The 18,883-nt window shown below is 45.3% G+C and overlaps 2 protein-coding genes across 2 annotated transcripts in view; one reads left to right on the top strand and one right to left on the bottom strand.

Moving 5' to 3' along the window:
* The window catches only part of ntn1a (netrin 1a), a 52,652-nt gene extending 38,334 nt beyond the window's left edge, over positions 1 to 14,318 (top strand). Inside the window, exons 5-7 of the mRNA XM_076171060.1 lie at positions 737 to 796; positions 8,330 to 8,404; positions 11,836 to 14,318. Of these exons, the coding sequence (XP_076027175.1) occupies positions 737 to 796; positions 8,330 to 8,404; positions 11,836 to 12,164 (464 nt within the window). The 3' untranslated portion in view covers positions 12,165 to 14,318. The remainder of the gene's footprint in view (positions 1 to 736; positions 797 to 8,329; positions 8,405 to 11,835) is intronic.
* Positions 14,319 to 14,862: 544 nt separating this feature from the next.
* Positions 14,863 to 18,883, bottom strand: part of stx8 (syntaxin 8) — a 37,596-nt gene continuing 33,575 nt past the window's right edge. The window contains exon 8 of the mRNA XM_076171065.1: positions 14,863 to 16,198. Within this exon, the coding sequence (XP_076027180.1) occupies positions 16,134 to 16,198 (65 nt within the window). The 3' untranslated portion in view covers positions 14,863 to 16,133. The remainder of the gene's footprint in view (positions 16,199 to 18,883) is intronic.

Raw genomic sequence — 18,883 nt, 5'->3', positions numbered from 1 at the left:
ATCACCACTAACCTGCACCTCTTCCCTCTGTGTCCTCCTCTTCCTTTATGTTTTTATGTCTCTACGCTTTAAGCCCTCATCTTCCACATTGTCGAGCTGCACAAGCTACTTTACCGGCCCCATCTGTCTTCTGCCCCACAATAACAAAAAAGGCATTATGCTGTGTTCCATACCTCCGTCCCACTGATTTGGAGATAAGATGAGCCTTCTTCATGCATGGCTTCCCTGAGTATCAACGTTGTATGAAGGAGGGCCGAGAGAATCAAGTCTTGGGTCGTGCCAACGCCTCACAGCTTTGATTTAGCAGCAGATCAAACGGGAAGAAGGCGGAGACAAAAAACTGCTACATATTCCACACCTCCACCTGTAGATGACACAGATGATTAGAGAGACGGGAGGAAAGGCCATGTCTGCCCTTTAGATCCGACTCTAGTTTGGGGCAAAGCAGGATTCTTACCTTGAAGCTTCCAAAACTTCCTGAATCACAGCCCGTCTGCCCCTTAATGTGATCAGATAAAGAAGTTTAGAGGTGTTTCATAATTCGCATTTACACTCAAAGCTCATCTGATGAAAAAATACCTCTAATACAAATACATTCATTTATTTCTGTTACTTTCTGTTTGACCCTCCATATTAAACACACCAGCATGTCTGCACACACACACTTGTACTCTATGGTGTGTGCTCCATAATGAACTGTACTTGTGTGTCTATGTCTTGTGTTCCCTGGGAGCAGAGATTCCAGTCGCACCTCCAACAACCACAGCCAGCACCACAGAGAACGCAGAACCATCAGGTGAGTGTGTTTCAGAGTTTCTATCCCTCCTTTACACCCAGAGAACAGACTGCTGCTAACAGGAAGTGCAGAACATTGTGGGAAAAAAAGAGATTTCAGCCATTTCACAACATCTTACTAATATCTTTCCCCAAATGAGCAGCAGCGGCGGTGATTACTTGGATCCCTCTCGTGCTCCTCGTCCTTATTAGAGGTTCATGAATATTGAATCAATTAGCAGCTACCCTGGGATGTACTGGGCCTCCTTACAGTTTCGCAATTTATCTGTCTAAATGTGGCACAGTGGGGTGCTGCTCTCGTATTCATCACTGGGGCCCGGCAGTTTGTTGGGTTGCTGTTGTTTACAATCTTTCCCGTCTCTCTGCTCAAGGAGGGATTGAATGGTGGGAACTGGAAAATTCATCTTTTTCAGGATTCCTGTTTGAAATTAGACTCTGACCTTCACTGAGGTCTACGATGGCAGCCAATTTACTCTCCCGTCCTTAGGACAGGACATGACAAGAGGATTGGTTCCGCTGCATTGCTGCTTGAAAATCGCCTCCATTCATCTTCTCCTCGTCTCTTCAATTTAAGGCAGGCAGGCGCTGTTAGGAATCAGGCCATTCGTACTTGGCAATTGCAAGCATTTCTCAGTGGGTAAAGCTCAACGACACGGGGACAAGGTTGGTGTCCCTGTAGTGATACCGTACCTCTGGGTTGGTTGGGTTCCAGAAGAGGGATCTGGTCAGTTTGGGCGCCTGCATGAAGGAAGGTGCATCCACATCATGGCATCATTACTTCACATTATGAAGAATCAGCGTTGTTGATGATGTAAGGCTACACGTTTATGGTGCTTATACCTTATGTCCTCTGGCTCCAAGATGGAAAGAATTGAGTCATCTGTTTACAACTGTGGGAGTCCAAAGTGTGTGTGTGTGTGTGTATGTGTGTGTGTGTGCATGTGTGTGTATGTGAGAGAGGGCATGCAAGAGGCTCCTGCAGCTGTTGTGGAACCCTCAGAGGTCCCTAACATTCCCTGGACAGCTTCGATTGACAGCACAGTCAGGACACCGCCGCTCCCCAGCCCTCCTCCACCTCTTTCTTTTCTCTTTAAAATCTCTTTTCGCTCTCCTCCACCTCCTTCGTCTCCCTCTGTTTCACGCTTTGTCTTCACATAACACTGTGGGTGGTGCTGAGCTTAAATATCTGGAGTTTCTCTGGGCCCCCTTGTCAGGAATCTGTCCGCTTTCGGGGTGTAGAGAATTCTCTTCACCTCACTGCAGGGTTTGTGGCTAAGTGAGAGCAGGATCCATATTACTGTGTAAACTCAACAAAGTAGATCAGCACATTTATTGCCGTACCCATCAGTGAGTCCATTTGATAAAACATCTGTTTCAACAGTAAAAACATAGAAATTGAAATATTACAGCAGTTTAAGAGCGGCTGTGTGCTGTGTGGTTTGAAGCTCAGTCCACTTCTCCGTGGCTTAGTGAATGTTACGCCTGTAGCTACACACCACAGGAAGACTCTTCTTATAATCCCATTGATTAAGCCGCATGTCATTGAACCAATGTAAACACAACCTGGAGGAGACTGTAATGACTCTGGCCATGTAGCTGCAGATAATCTAATCATGCATGAGTTCTGGGAATTCCCTGGCGTAAGCATAATGGGCATAAGACCATTCCACACCGCGAGGCTGAAACTCAGCAGATTGGAAGGTGGAGCACCTTGATGGACATCTAGCGTCAGTTAAGTGGAAATCAGGAGGGGTCCCAGTGGACCACCCGGGCTGGAGGCCCAGAGGATGCATGCATTACCCTGTGAGAGGGTCGCAGAGCAAACGCACCTCTGGACCGCCTGGTATTTGAACTGCTATGATATCACTCAACAGGTGATTGCTAACAGATGTGCGGCCTTATCGGAGCATCGCAACAATATTTTCCACCTCAGACTGCAGGAACTTCGTCATAACGCAGGACAGGAGGCTGAGAACTCAATCAATCCATCAGCATTATTCATGTTTGTCTTATTATTACATCATTTTATCATAGTGGTAAATAAGGCTCTGTTCCCTCACAGTGTGAAGGTTCTAGGTTTGAATCCTTGGACCAACTCTCATTCTGCTTGCATGTCCTTCCTGTGCCGGTTTCCTCTGGGTGCTCCAGATTCTATGTATGTATGAATGGGAGTGTAACTGAGTGTGTGTGTGTGTGTGTGTGTGTGTGTGTGTGTGTGTGACTCCAAGCCCCCTGAGACCCTGAAGAGGATAAGCAGGTTGAGGTAGACACGTAAAGTAGCACAACAATTAAAGAAGAGAATAATAAGAAAATAAGGTGCGATATGGGAAAACAACAAGAAGGAAAAAGAGAAACATGTAGGAGATGAAAGATAGAGGGCAAGAGGAGGAAGAATAGATGAGTGTGTGCGTGTGTGTGTGTGTGTGTGTGTGTGTGTGTGTGTGTGAGGCTCTGGGGGTGTGGGGCTGACAGCTGTGAGGCAGGTGCCTCCTTGCGCCTCAGTGGAGTGGGGAGGGTGGGGGTGTTGGGTGGAGGTCTGAGGCAGAATGGAGTGGATATTAATTTGTCTCCTGCACTCGGGGTCTCCCCCTCTCTGACCACACGGAGGGCTGGAATGCATGGAGAATACCTCCGATGGTGTGGCCCAGACAAAACACACATTGTGCCGGTAGGTCACGGATGGTGTGAGCCGCCACTCCCACGGGTCGTGACAGAGACGTCTGCGCGGCAACGAAATGTGGAGGAGATTAACCGCACATGACCCGCCATGTCCGCCCGGCCTGTCAGGAGACGCAGGATGTGAACGGAACTAATGATGATGAGGAGAAGCGGGATTGTCGTGATGATGATGAGGATCACCAGGGTAAAAGGTTCAGTCTCGATGTGTGTGTCTTTTCCGAGGCTGGAAGCGATCAGAATCTGTGGCGGACCCCTCCTTGGATTTTTTGGACGTGAGTCTTGTTTCACACACCCTGTTCAGCGCTCGCCGACGCCACCGAGCTCTGCAGCCTTGTCATCGTGGGATATTATTACTGGCCCATAGTCGTACGGGAGAGCGAGAGAAGGAAGAGAAAATCATAGTTGTGAGACAAGTTTTGCAACAAGTAGAGTCAAACAAGAAGGGGACCGTATCAAATTCTCCTTATCAATATAAAACGTTTGCATCTGATTTCGCTCGGCGGTGCTGACAGGCCTCTCTAATAACACGGAGGCCTTGGCAGGGTTGTTTCCGCTCCCCAACCATAAGTTCTGGGCGATAACTAACAGGAAAACCCACTGACTCATCTGAAACTCATCACAAACAGACGGCGATGCGAGTCATGCAGACTGATGCCACACCGCCCATAAGTAGAATCTCAAATCAGGTCAAGAATTACAAACAGCTCTGCTCGCTGGCTCTGCTCGGGGCTTGGCCAGGACAAGCCGCCTTTTAGTCCTGGAGCAGAGAGAAGAGAAGGAGAGAAGAAATAGGGGGCTCCTTCTTTCTTTCTCTCCTTCCTTCCTCCCCTCTCTTTGCTGGACGGAGCCCAGCAGAGTACAGCAGAGCAGAGCAGAGCAGAGCAGAGCAGAGCAGCACACTGGGCTCCATAATCTAATTACATGCTTTATTTGCCGCAATTTGTTTCGCAATCAGTCTGCTCGGGGGAGAAAGGCCTCCTCCTGGGCCGGCATTCACACCTCCGTGTTTCACCGCTGTGATACTGCAGATACCAGGCGCCGCAGATTGAACACCTTCTGTCCTCTCACACACAATAACCCCACCCAGAGACACACACAAGTAAGGAACGCAGATGTAGTTTGTAGTTTAGCTTTAGTGCAGGAGAGCAGGAGAGCAGGAGCCGCTGGGTGGAGCAAGACCAAACAAACTGCATCTGATCACTGAGCCTAACACTGATCACTGAGCTTAACACTGGTCACTGAGCCTTACACTGATCACTGAGCCTAACACTGTGATGGAGATCGTGGCTCTGTAAAGGTTTCACACGTTATCGCATCATTTATACCGTATGAAGCAGTAAGCAGCCTCGCAAATGAAAACGACAAACTTAAACGCCTTTAGAGAGTTTTGATGCTGGGGTCAAAGGTTCTGCTGCTCGGGTTCGTGCTCCTCAGTCCTCTGTAAAGCTGGAAACAAAGCGCTGTAGTAACTACATCTACTCAGAGCACGCTAACCGCGCTTTAGTGCAGCGCTACAGGACGGCTCCCACTTCCCCTTTCTTGCAGGCGTGCGCACAAAGGGAACATTTGTCCTGGCGGTAGGGGACTGCCGGGGCCTTAAAGGGGACCTCGGGGTGCTCTCAGCAGGGCCCAGAGCTGCGTCTCATGGGTACACTAATGGGGAACGAAAGGCTATCAAAGAGAAGTATCATGATGGCATCAAGGGGGGTTATGAGAAAACAAAGCCTCCTTTCCACAGCGCCCCCTCGCCCCCCCAACGTCATTTACATGGTAATCAGGTGCAGCTGAGATAGACTCCTCTGTTTCGTTTACTTTGTCATTTTATGTCACTGTTTACCAGCAGCAGTTCCATCTTTGGGTTCCTTTTTGATTTGAGGGTTTTACTTTTCCTCCTTCTTCCCACCTCCCCCCTGATAAACATTACTGCCGTCTTCTTCTCTCTTTTTTTGTCGACCCCTCCACCCCTTCGCTCTCTACCAGTATCGATTCTCCCGCCTGTCCCCCCCCTCCTTTTTTTGGGAGGGGGGGGTGCATTTTTTCTCATCATGGCGTTCCCCAGGCAACCTCATTCAGCAGAGTATAAAGGGCAGTAAAGGCATGGAGCAAAGATCTGGTCACAATGCAGTTTGTTCATATTCAGGCTGCTTGAAAGCTCCAATCCTTTTACCATGAGCCCATCACTCCTCTACACTACTCCATCCCTTCCTCTCCTCCTCTTCCTCCTGTTTTTCTTACTATACTACACTTTAGTGCTGAAATGAAACTGAGTGAATTCTCTGGATTTAATTTCTGCCAGTTGTCGGAGGGCAAACGTGAGGGAGAAAAGGGGCAAACCAGTTTTTTTTCAGGATATGGCCTCACGTCATTTTGGCTGTAAGTGGCTGGCAGTGTGACAGCAGAGCGTGGGGCAATCACTGGAGCCCTTTGCTTTCTGGGTCGCGGCAGAGTGGAGGGAGGAGTACACCGCTGGCTCCTTTGCCTCCCAGTAATCTATCATAAAGCTGATGGCACACACAGATCCTCGCAAATCTGTTTAGACAAGAGGGGAATGTGTGCGTCAGCTCTCGGCAAACACACAACGATCGGTGGCTGTAAAGTGAACTGGAGGGGGAAAGAAACCGATATCTCAATATCGTTTTCAAGTAAAGCACTGCGCTCCACAATTTGTGTTCCCACTTCTCTACGTGTTCAAAGGCAATGCAGCACTTTGTTTCCTCCTATCTGATGGCTGGAGTGTGTTAAGTGTTGACATTTTAAATTCTACGTGAGACAAACTGGTGAAGTCTGGCTGTTGTCGGGTAGAAACCTGGAGCTGCAGCCTCGGTTCAGATCAGCAGCAGTAAATTTTAGACTTCATCTCCGGGGATTTGGAAAGGAAAATAGGTCACGGAACCGTTTCATGCAAAAAGAGTGAAAATCCTCAAAACTCACCCTGATTACACGTACATGCAAACTAAACTGATCGCTCTGCTGCAATAAAGCTTCAAAATGCCAGTAAGTCATACATAAGAGCACTTGAAATATGGAATATATTGCCTTAATTAGAGAACAATTGCGGTTTTAAAATGTGCTGATTGTCAAAAAGCTTTTATGTGTAATTTCAAGAAAATGTGTATTTATTTTAGTCCAGCATTTTCATTCTTTCTCTTTAAGTTTGTTCCCAGTATAGGATGAAACTCCTTCTAGTATTGATTAACATAAACCAGATACATCAATACTTTAACCCTCTGACACAAACTATATTCAGCACAGTGAATACTTTGGATACTTGATACCAACTATTTACTTTTGCACAGAATATTTAATGGAGGGCTTATACTTGTAAATCCCATCGTGGTGTTGGCACTGTTGCGTATGTAAAGAATGTCAGCACTTATTCATTTACGAGGGCTTTCTAGTAAATATAACCTCGTTTGAAGTTGTTTCCATCTATCTGGGAAGATCCCAAATCCCAAATCAAAGACTTGAAGTGTTTCCTCTCTCCGCTTCCTCTGCAGAGTGTGCGTGCGTGCGAGCCTGTGTGTGTGTGTGTGTGTGTGTGTGTGTGTGTGTGTGTGTGTGTGTGGTTGCGATTTGGGTGACCCTTCTGCCAGCGTGAGGTATTTATTTGTTCGCAGCCTCAGAGTGAAAAAGCTCCTCTGCCTAACGCTTCATGGATGGCTAATTTTCCCTTCCTGACCTCCCTTTGTGTGGCAGTGACCCCCTTAGCTCCCCCCTTCTCCCCCCCTTGCATCCCCCCCTAAATAGCTGCCAGCCCTGAGCCCTCTCTCCCCTTTTCCCTCTTTTCCCCCTGTCCACACTGCAATAAATGCTAAAGCTTGACATGGTCCTCAGTGGGGCCTTGAAGTGATCCCAGGGTATTTTTGGGGTGGGGGGGTCAGGGGGGGTGCTTGAGGTGACAAGCGAGGTGAGATTTGGCGGGTTGGGGGGGTGGGGGGGAGTGGGGGGCTTTATACGTTCCCACAGTGCCGACCCAGAGAGGGAACAAATTTGTACAGCCCTCTACAACTGCAGCTCGTATCACCGGCTCCATTCAGGCCACACACACACACACACACACACACACACACACACACACACACACACACACACACACACACACACACACACACACACACACACACACACACAAATGTCAAAACTATGAAATCCTTCAATCTTGATTCTTTAAATAGTGGAACTCATTGAAAACATGATCTCTTCTGGACTTTATTTTGTTCTTATTTACACCTCAGCAAGTATTTGTAGTAATTATCATAAAAAATATATGAAAATTCCACCCTGTAACAGAGTCTGACAAAAATGGTGCAAAGCATTTTATTCTGAGGAAATCCAGAAAAGGATTTGCTAAGCTTTTTTTTTTAAACAGCGATTTATTTAGCAAAAATGTTGCTGTTTGTGTCGTTTTATCAAATAAATTAAAGGCAAACTAAGTATCCATCAGCATTTTCAAAACAATTGAACGGAAATAGACAAAATGTCGATGGTCATTCTTTTATTGAATAAAACAAAAACAATTGTGATTTTAAGATTCATTTAATTTTTTCTTAATTTCCTATTCTTTTTATTTATATTTTCTATTCTATTTATCTTAAATGATAACAAACCAAACTTTGCAAATTTGTGCAGCCAGAATTTCCATTTCTCGTCTCTGATCAGCTGAGTGTGTTCAGGCTTTGCAGCAGAAAGGGTTAAACTGCGTGTTTTCTGACAGAACATTTTGTACAGACGTTTTCTATCTAATGTCATAAAACCGTTGAATCAGTCAAGCTCCTATATGGTGATTGATGGAGTTCAGCTGCGGCTCTCCTACCTGCCTGCTGTCTTCACTGAATTCTGCCTCTTCTGTTTGCAGACTGTGATTCTTACTGCAAAGCGTCCAAAGGCAAACTGAAGATCAACATGAAGAAGTACTGCAAGAAGGATTACGGTGAGTCAACAGAGTTTATGGAACGACTTGATATAACTTCTGTTTCTACAGCAAAGATTAAACACTACAGTGTGTTCAGATGGAAAATAAAATGAGTAAACGTCTCTACAGAGAGTCGCAGCAAAATCAAGAAATGGAGATATACACTTACACACTTAGACTTCAATGTAAAGGCAGACTGGAATCACACAGTTTCCTGGTTTCCAGATAAAATTTAAGATATACTTACAATTTTCCAAACTGTAACCTTTAGGAAGGAAAACGTCCAGAATTATAACATCCCTGGATTATTAAGTTAGAGTTGCAGTTTTATTGATTGATTTATTTGCAGACTGACATTTTTAGACTTGTGATACATGGCCTGCAGTCTGATGTGGATTCTACTGCTTTAATTTAGAGATCAAGTGTTGAGCTTCAACCTCATCGCCTGATAACAGATTTTCAAAAAGGTGTGTGTGTGTGTGTGTGTGTAGCGTCAGACCTTTGGAGAAAGGTTACATATGTCAGCCTGGCTGTGCAGTGGAGCCGTTACAGTTTCCAATAGAGGCATTTCAGTGATGGCTCACTCTCTGAGGAGTGAGACAAAGGCTCAGCAGCAGAGAGGAGGAAGAGAGAGGCAGACAAACAGAAGGAGGGAGAGAGAGCCAGAGAGAAAGAGCGGGACAGAGAAGCTGAGGGGTGTGTGTGTGTGTGTGTGTGGGGAGGGTTATCTCCTTGATGGAGGGCTGAGCAGGCATTTAAGGCCCAAGCGGATAAAGCAAAGGCGGTGTGACGGACAGTGGGAGCCGTCTGAGGGATCCTCATTAAGGCAGCCCACTTCCCCCAGAACCCTCCGGCTGATGTGTTTCTCGCTGCATTCCTGTGAGCGTCCGCCCGCCACGCCATTCAAGGTGTGGATAAGACGTATGACCTCTCCCCTCTGGCTCCGCCCCTGATTGAAGTTAGGCCGCAGAACCGGTCAACCAAGCAGCAGCATCCTGCGGCACGGCTCAGCGGCGTGACAGACAGGCCCGGGCTTTGTTCGACGGGGATTTGAAGGAGTTAGGGGCTTACACACACCTCCTCTTCCACCAAGCCAGGCCCATGTCGTGAGAAGAGCCTCACGTCGCCCAACTGTGTTCCAGTTCATGCGTCAGTGGCTCGGCCTCGGTCATCTCTTCTTTATCAAAAAGGAGGAAAGGATGAGTTTTGCTTGTTCATACTAAAACATGACACCATTTGGTTGATGGTTCATCCACACTGGACTTCCTTCCTAGGTGTGAGAAATGCCAGTTACGTAAGTCAGGAGATAGGTTCAGGTGAAGCTCTAAAAGGAGGAGAAGATGCATTCCAAGTCTCTGTAAGCTTATTGTCTGGGCTTGGACGTGGTCCAGGCAGTACAGATTAAGACTCCGTTCGACTTTGATGCACTTTGCCTCATGCGTTTGTGTTTGTGTGCGTTTACGACCTGGTGATTCATGGAACCGCTGGGAAACTCCCGCCGACACATCCTCGCCTCCCGTATGTGAATGATACCACAGACACTTTTTCCACTGGAGGGTGGAGAGCTATCGAAGAAGACACAGACATCAGGATTTCCTGCTGTTAGGCTGGAAAAACCATCACTCAACACGTTACTGAGTACCCCCATGGCTGAACATTTCCCAAGAAGTATGAGGGAAGGCAGCAGAGGCTCCCCACTGATTTGGCATGTGTTGTGCGTGCGTGTGTGTGATGTGTACCGAATCTGCTGGTGCTGATAACCACCAAGCAAGAGAAACACTAGGTTTTCAACTTGGCTCCCAGGTATATGAGTAGATGGAGGGGGCGCAGATGTGTTGTGTTCTCTATTTAAAGATGAACACCATGATAAAAGGGGGCAGGTGAAGTAAGTCTGCTTCTGCTTGAACGGAGAGGGCGGCTGGTTCTTCATGTTGAGAGGAGCCATTTAGGTGTTTTGAGCTTTTCCCCGTAAAACAAGAAACATTTTTTGGAGCTTTTAAGCCCAATTAAGGTCATCAAGCCGGAAAGGTGGACGAAAAACAAACCGTTCTATTCAGTTTTAATTTCCAAAACGAATGATGGCGGCTGATGTGTTTTTCTCACGCAATCCATCTCCTCTGGGCTTGAGCTTTAATTGCTGCATCATCCTCATCTTGTATGGACAGTATAATCCACTTTCTTCTCATGGCGCCCTCAGCAGGGGGGCTTTGTGCCAATGAGCTCTATGAGGACCATAGAAACGCCCCTGACACGTTTGTTGACAGATCGTTCACAGCAGCATATTGATGATGCGCTGCAGTCCAGACCAGCAGCACGTCTGCACAGCGATTACAGAGACAAGCCAACCCCGAGTCATCATTTAGGATTATTGTGAAAGGATCAGCAGGGGAGCTGGGCTTCATGCTGCGTCGCCACAAGCTCCCGTGGTCCACATACAGACACACATTGAGAATCACAGAGCGGCACCGAGCGAGGGAGGGGTGGAAGGAATCACCAGGAAAAGACACTCTAAGCATTTCGGCGCCAACAGTGGATAGTTTCAGGGGACGGCACCTTCCTCTGTGGGGGGGGACAGGACAGGTGATGCAGAGTTCACCACCACACAGAGTTCACCACACATCACAGGTGATCAGCCAATAGAAACGTTCAGGTGCTAGTGTGGTGAGCAGGGTTTCTACGGTGATGACAATCCTTTGCAAATGCAGACAATAAAGACATCAAAAAGCCCAATGAAGATTCTGCTGCAGACAACTTTGTTCCACAGTGAAGAAACCCTGATTGAGAGTTCATAAATTTTGAATCCTTGAACGGCGAGGCAGAAATCCATCATGTCGGATATAAAACGGCTGGAAACTGAACGCCCCATTAACACTGCTGTGATCTTCAGCTCCATTAGCTCCACATTGGAGGTGAAACCAGTGACCCTGGGAGACGGTGGTACACTCCTAAAGATGTCCCCTTAGTACAGGAGAGCTATAATGGTATTTAACAGAAATCTATACCGCAAGGTTACGATCGACCAGAGGGAACACTTCACTTGGCTAGTTTTCTTCGCTCTTTCTTCCTCTTCCTCCCTCCCTACCCTCTGTCAAAGTGCCGCATCAGGTCATTCATCACGTCATATCGCTGAGAGTCTTGGCAACGCTTTGCGCTTCCGAGAGTCTTACCCTGCCTCCTAATCGCATTACAAATCACCCCGCTCTGTCAGTGGTAATGGACACGAGGGACTGTAGATCATAGACATTGACTGTCGGTGACCATGGAGCGGATACGAAACAGTATTTATCCCATATGAGACTTCATTTATGGCCTTGTAGTATTGTTTTCTCCGGGGCAGATAGTTGGGCCATAGACCACACAATCTTCATGTTCTTATACTTTCTCTTACCTACAATGTAACATCTTCAGTTTGTAACTCAAAAGATGTGTGATCTATTTTTGCTCCTCAGCCGTCCAGGTGCACATTCTGAAGGCGGACAAAGCCGGCGAGTGGTGGAAGTTCACCGTCAACATCATCTCCGTCTACAAGCAGGGTGAGAGCCGAATCCGCCGAGGGGATCAGTTCCTGTGGGTTCGGGCCAAGGACGTGGCCTGCAAGTGCCCGAAGATTAAGCCCGGGAAGAAGTACCTCCTGCTGGGGAACGATGAGGACTCCCCCGCGCAGAGCGGCGTGGTGGCAGACAAAGGCAGCCTGGTTATCCAGTGGAGGGACACGTGGGCACGCCGGCTCAGGAAGTTCCAGCAGCGCGAGAAGAAAGGCAAGTGCAAGAAGCCGTAGGCGGAAAAGGACGGACGGGGGAGTCGGAGAGAGGAGAGGACGAGACAGAGAGAAGACTGTGGACAGAGAACAGACTGTTTATGTCGCTGCTTTTTGTGTAGAAGCATGAAGAGAATTATTTAGGATGATTTTATTTTTTGTTTTTTAGTGAACTTTTGTTGAAGGAGCTCACCTCGCAGATTTGGTTTCATCGTTTATTCGGAGATTGGTCTCTTTTGTGGATTTGCCGAATTTGCACCTATTACCAGTATATAAAGTTATTGTTGTTTGTTTTCTTTATCTCAGTATGAATCCATTATATTTTATGTTTCAGTTTTGATGGACAATTTTCTGCTGGTGCAAAAAAGACAGAAAAAAAAAACACGTAAATACCACTTCAGTTTGTCTCTGCATGGTTTTCTTGTTGTATATTTAGCTATAAGGAGCTTGTTTGTTCAAAAGCCTTCACTGCTCTGACTGAGGTTGTAATTATTTCCTCTTAAAAAATAGTGAACACACAGCATTCAGACAGAGTGCATCCCTCGGTGCCATAAAATATGTTTCCAATGCAAACTTACTTTAGCTTCCGTTGAGGCTTTTGCTTTTTCCATCTGTTGTTGGGATTCAGATATCTGCGTCTCAAGAAACGGAGGGAATCTGTCGTTCCAAACCACACACGAGCACAGGAGTGACTGAAGAGAGGCCAAGATCCAACACAGTATTGATTACAGCATTTCTGACATAATCCATATCCTTCACTCCATTTTCCCTTTCAGGTCTCACCGTTTATGATTTGAAACTCAATTCACTAAAAATCACTGATTTGTCCGTGATTGGGAAAATGATTTTACAGTTTGAATTGAAAGCTGTTTTAATTTCAATGAGAACTATTGTGTTGAGGATAAAATAACTTATTACTTAGAAGAAACGCATAACAATGAATGTGTGCTCACTATAAAATGTCAAATATGTCTATTTTAAACCCCTTTACATACAGTATAATAATGACATCATAGTTCTGCCATTGTGAGAAATCCGAATGATCAGAGCTGTGAACATGATCAAAGCAGACACGGTGTGAATGTTCTCAGCACACCTACAATGACAATTTGTGCGTGATTCTTTAGTAATGTGAACTTTCTCTAAGGCACTAAATATGGAAGTCTGTCCAACACTCCAAACTGTGTGTATTCCATAGTTCCTGTGGCATTTCTATCCCTTGATGCAGGTTCTGCTGTGGTCTCTGATTGGGTCGCGATCTAAAGGGTAACAGAGCGACGACAGCTCTTATTGCCGTTTCCATTGTTCTTTCCAGTGGAGACTGTGGTGAAGTTTGATTACTGTAGCGTGCAGCGTTTTAATGGCTTTAAGTAGCAAATATCTGCAGAGTGCCTAACATAAAACAAACTTCACCACAGCCCAGCGGTTAGCTTAGCTGTGTCACGATAACAAACCTCAGTAGTGGTAGCCAATAGTTCAAGTAGGTCACAGGGTTTCAGTTTTGTCTCACATACTCTTTCCGTCTCTTTAGACATTTTAAAGACTATATTCTGAACCATTACCGTGATTTAAACAGCTACAATTAGCATTATACTATCGTGATGAGCTAATTAGCGCTAGTCTATCAATGTGCCACAAGAACAAGATGTCACATGATGTCTCTTATCTTTACATGTAAAATATCTATCCAATCCAATGTAAAGCCTGTAGACAGACAAGCAAAGAGTCTGTGACTGTGGTGATAAATATAGTCCACCAACACACACACAATGTAAGGCTGTGCATTATATGATGGGAAGTGTGTCCAGTCTCAAGCACATTACTCATTTTCCACATATAAAAGCTTTTTAAAGGCCACATGTTACACATCTATACATTAACAGATCAATGATAAGACTTGAAAAAAACAACAACATATGCATTAATCCACTTATGCCCTCACATGCTGAGACACCACTGTGCACTGTGAGTAAGAACAGTGTTTTATATACTGGCTTTGATTTTCCAGCCACTGGAAGCAGAAATGTGCTGCTGGTGTTTATAAGAACTGCTGATGGAAATGAAATGACTGTCCAAACTCTGTATGGATCGATTGATATCAAACCACATCAATACTTCATTCCTATCTCAGAAAACAAGTTAGACTTTGAACTGAAGCGCCACCTACAGGACAGCCTTCTTAACCTTTAGAAACCCACCTGAGCTCCATTCTAGAACAACCACAACAGATGATGTTGTTGCTGAAGAACCTCCCTGTATTATGTGTCATTGATGAGACTAAAGTATTGTCATACTACGTGCTGGTGACGTCAGCAAAGACAAAATGTACTAAACATTACTAGCATCCATTGTTAATCCTCCATCACAGCGTCTCATGTAAATGTCTTTCTGTCTGGCAGTGTAACCCGTATCACTCTCATGCTGTAAATTTTAGATGCGTCTCTTGAGCAGTGGTTTGACAAGCTTCCTGATGAAATGACACACACACACACACACACACACACACACACACACACACACACACACACACACACACACACACACACACACACACACACACACACACACACACCTGTCAAAGCATTGCTTTGTGTTCATACTATGAATTGTAAATGTTGTTTAGCTGTCACCGTTGCAAACACTTCTTGCAATGTTGTTTTACAATGCCTACTAATATATTATGGTTATTATATATGAATATATTTAATGACACAAGACATTGTGGATTTTATTGTCTTTTTCAACTTTTTTTTTTTTACTTGTCTGTGGTTGTTTAGATCGTTGCCATTAAAGAAGGAAATAATAACTACTGAACACACCAACCTGGTAGAATAAAATACAGATTTTCAGTTGAAATAAACTCTTGTTACATTGTAATCATTTGTCTTTGTTGCTTTGAATGATTTATAATACACATGTTCACTGCCTGCTTTGGACACACACATACACACACAGAGACCCACACACACGCTAGACCTTAGAAGTCATTGACTATTTGGGTTTTTTTCCAGTGAACCCAGTGAGCCAAATCCCAGAAGTAAATGAACCGTAACTACTTTTGCTTACTTCCAGTTTTACCTCCAGAGAGAACATGCACGAGTAAAGCGAGAACCTTTAGTGTGTAAGGTTAACATTTTGGCTGTCATATGCAAAACATTTACTTACTTCTACTTCATAGCCGGTTGCTTTGCTAAATATAATGTTCCAAAACACTCCACTGGTCCAGAGTTCTGAGAATAAACCCAGACACACAGGAGTCCAGGGCCTGTTAACTACAAATGTCATTTATTAGAAATTACAACACATCCATTAAGCTGAACTGATTTACGGGGAAGGAAAGCAGCCACGTTAGTAACACAGCCCAACCGTTTGTTTTGGCTGAGTGCTATTCTATAAACATTATAAAATCCCAAGACAAATGATAACATTACAGCTGCTACAGTGCTGCACGGGTAAATATAAGTGAGTGTGAGGACTGCAAAGCCGGTGGAATTACTGCAGCCCGTCCAAGCTTCAGCCGAGACCACAGACGGGCTTATGAAAGGAAAGCTCTTGTTACCTGTGGGAGGTCCTGCTGTCGGGTCAACATGCGGCCCGGTCAGAGATAAATATGTTATTCAGAATGCTCCCCCTTTTCCAAATGATCACACTGCTTATAAGACATGGGTCCGATGTCACACACCCGTATGATTCACTCAAATGATCAAAAATCACATAAACAATTCTATTTTAAAAGAAAGAAAATGGCTCGTTTATGCTGTAGGGCTTTTCCTAGCAGCGTTACTCAACCCGTTTCCTGTTGCCTCACACAGACACAGACATTTCCTTCTTTTTCTGTTTTTCATGGAAGAAAACAGGAACAGATGAAAAAAAGGTTTGAGCTTCGTATCTGTGCAAAGTGGGTGCAAAAGTTTTGAGATTCTCCCACAAGCGGGGGTTTGATATTATTCGGCCGTAACACAGCTCCACCGTCTCCGCCCTCCTGGTGGGCTACATTGGCCACACGCCGATCACTACGATGGCAATGAGAAGCAGCACGATCACCACCAGCATGCCTGAGGGGGGAGAAGAGGGGTAGAAGAAAACAAACAAATCAGACATGCTGCCTTCAATCTGAGAGGAAAGAGCACAATCCTAGAAAATTATGCAAGAAAAACAAGGGGCAAGAAAATGTTTGTGAAACATTTGGGAATTTTTGGGATTTTTGCAGTAAATCAACCTTGTATTTAAATCAACATCATCATCCTCATCATCTGTGCAGCTGCTTTCATGTGCTTTAGCTACAACCTACTGCAATCATATTCAAACAATCACAACATGCATGTCAGCTGTTTTTCCATCTCATTTGAACAATGTTTACAGTGGAAATTATGTTTGTGATGTTCACACTACATGCTTGTGTATCGTTTTGTTTTGTTTTGATGAGATATCGGCACAAGCAGGTGTGTTTAGCCAATCCAGATCTGATTGAAGCTGAACATGTGCGGGTAGAAGAAGGGACAGATGGGGAATCTGGACCAGGACCAGGATGAGAACCGCTGTGACCGACCACGGTTGTGTACGTGACCATAACATAGTGGTAATTATAGGCTGTCACTCAATTATGGTCAGTGCAACTTCAAGCAGTCATTTGTGTGTTTGGAACAGTGACCACAGTTACAGACATTCACTTATGCATGAAAAAATAAAAAGGATCCAATTATTGCTGTTTATCAAAGAATCCAAAACTTACCAGAATAATGCCATTTGCAAAATTTATGGAATTTCAAAGGACACATAAATGTACAACAAAGGAAGTTTAAAGTTGCAGTGCGAGCGGAGCAAAGTGCGACTAACACAGATGTGGACTGTATTGCGTCATAAAAAATATATTTCACTTAATTCTACTTTACTGTTGAGGATAAAAAGTTGAGGTTTAACACGTTCCCTTTAACTTTAAATGTCAAGCAGCTGAGAGAGCTCCGTACCTGATTTGAGACAGATTCCGAGAGAACGGCGAGGGAATGCGTGAGACACAGGGGAATACACTTGGACCATGTAAGAAGCCTACATAGCTCACAACTAATTTCCAAAGCCCTTGATCTAACACAAGTCCTGAGTGCTCATGCCCTCACAGCAGATCACCATTCTTCCCCTGATGACTTAATGCAATTTACATGCGTTCAACAGCCACAAAAGCTTTATTGACATAGATTGCACACTGTGATAGGCATATGTTTCTGATTCTGGCCTGAGAGGATAATCATTGTTTTTCGCTGATACTATGGAAGCAGACACACACAAAAAAAAAACACAAAGGCTTCGCTCACACTTCATCAAACGTGTTTTACCCCGAGGACCTGAACAGAGTGCCGTTTTTATTGTAGTCACCGCCCGGGAAAAGAATCTGGGGCTGAAAAAAAAATCCAATACAGGTGGAATTTTCATCCTTAGCAGAGAAAATAATACCGACTAGGAACTCTGCAATCAAGGTCGAAGACGTTAGTTTGAACATAATAAGAAGACTTTTATGCTCTTGGAGGTGGGCGGCTTATGTCATGCGCATCATAAACACTGAATGGCTTCAGGATGTCTGGGTCTCTGCTCCAGCTTAGTACATATATTCTACGACCTACACCACAAACCATACCACACACATTAGATACGGAAAACATTCTCCAAGGCCGCGTTCACGCTCCCAACCCCCCCGCCCCCCTTTCCTGCTCAGGAATGGCACAGGAGTGAAGATTTCAAACAACTGCATCTCCGGCTGGCTGTCGACAGTCCCCTCACTGACTCAAGCTGTCCATTGTTATTTAGCATGGGGCTGCTATTTTCCCCAGCCTTTCACTTTGGGTTTACATTTCTCTCATTCTTTGGCTCTCTCCTCCTGCGTTTCCCCTCGGCGGCCTAATTGGTCGTCTTCCCCTGTGGGAAAGATGGGGCGAGATATAAGCCATGCTGAACTAATTGCTGGTGGTGGTGGTGGTGCGGGGGTGGAGTGGGGGTGGGGGGTTATGAAATGTTAGGCTGATGCCAGGATATGTGGTATGGCTGTAAAGGGTCCAGATGTCTTTGTACCTCTCTGGCTCACTGTGCCACTCTCTTTGTCCGTCTCCTTTGTGGGTTTTTTTACGGCCGGGTGTCTCTGCTTATAGTTCGGTTCCTTCACTGAGCACGGTCAGAGTCTTCTACACATTTAGGCTCCGTTGCCATCTTGTATAAACATGCGTCGCCGTTATTTGCATTCGATAACCAGATGATGACATCACGCGTTAATGGAAGGTGTAAATCTTAGTAGCAGAGCTTGAATCCTTCTGACGTTGTGAATGGGACCCAAATCAACAACAACCAAGGGAAGCAAGTGGACAGTTACGTCAAGCTGCATTGTGATCTGAATGCCATCTGTGACTGTGACTGGATCTCTGACTCATTCAAGATGCATTCAGTGGATAGAATCTCTCTCTGGTCGTGGATGTTGACCGCCTGACCTCTACAGTTATAGCTTCTTTATAAAAGGATGATGATCGTCCACGATGTAAGGAGGAAGGATGGGCTTCAGAACGCAACGGCCCGCGTAAATGGAAGTCATTATCAAGATAGCGCATCCGGATTCAAGGATTGCATTTGAATGCATATAAAAAGGCCCACATACACGGTGCATGTTATATGTTAAGTTTAGTATAAATACACAGTGGATGTAGAAGTTATGACGGGGCGAGACAGGGCCGCTCCTCCTGATAACTTACACATGTGAGCAT

This window comes from Genypterus blacodes, unplaced genomic scaffold (assembly GCF_046128005.1).
Source record: "Genypterus blacodes isolate CSIRO-AG114 ecotype Tasmania unplaced genomic scaffold, CSIRO-AGI_Gbla_v1 ptg000240l_1, whole genome shotgun sequence".
NCBI lineage: Eukaryota > Metazoa > Chordata > Actinopteri > Ophidiiformes > Ophidiidae > Genypterus > Genypterus blacodes.
The sequence above is the reverse complement of the archived record's forward strand: the minus strand, read 5'-3'. Positions and strand labels throughout refer to the sequence as shown.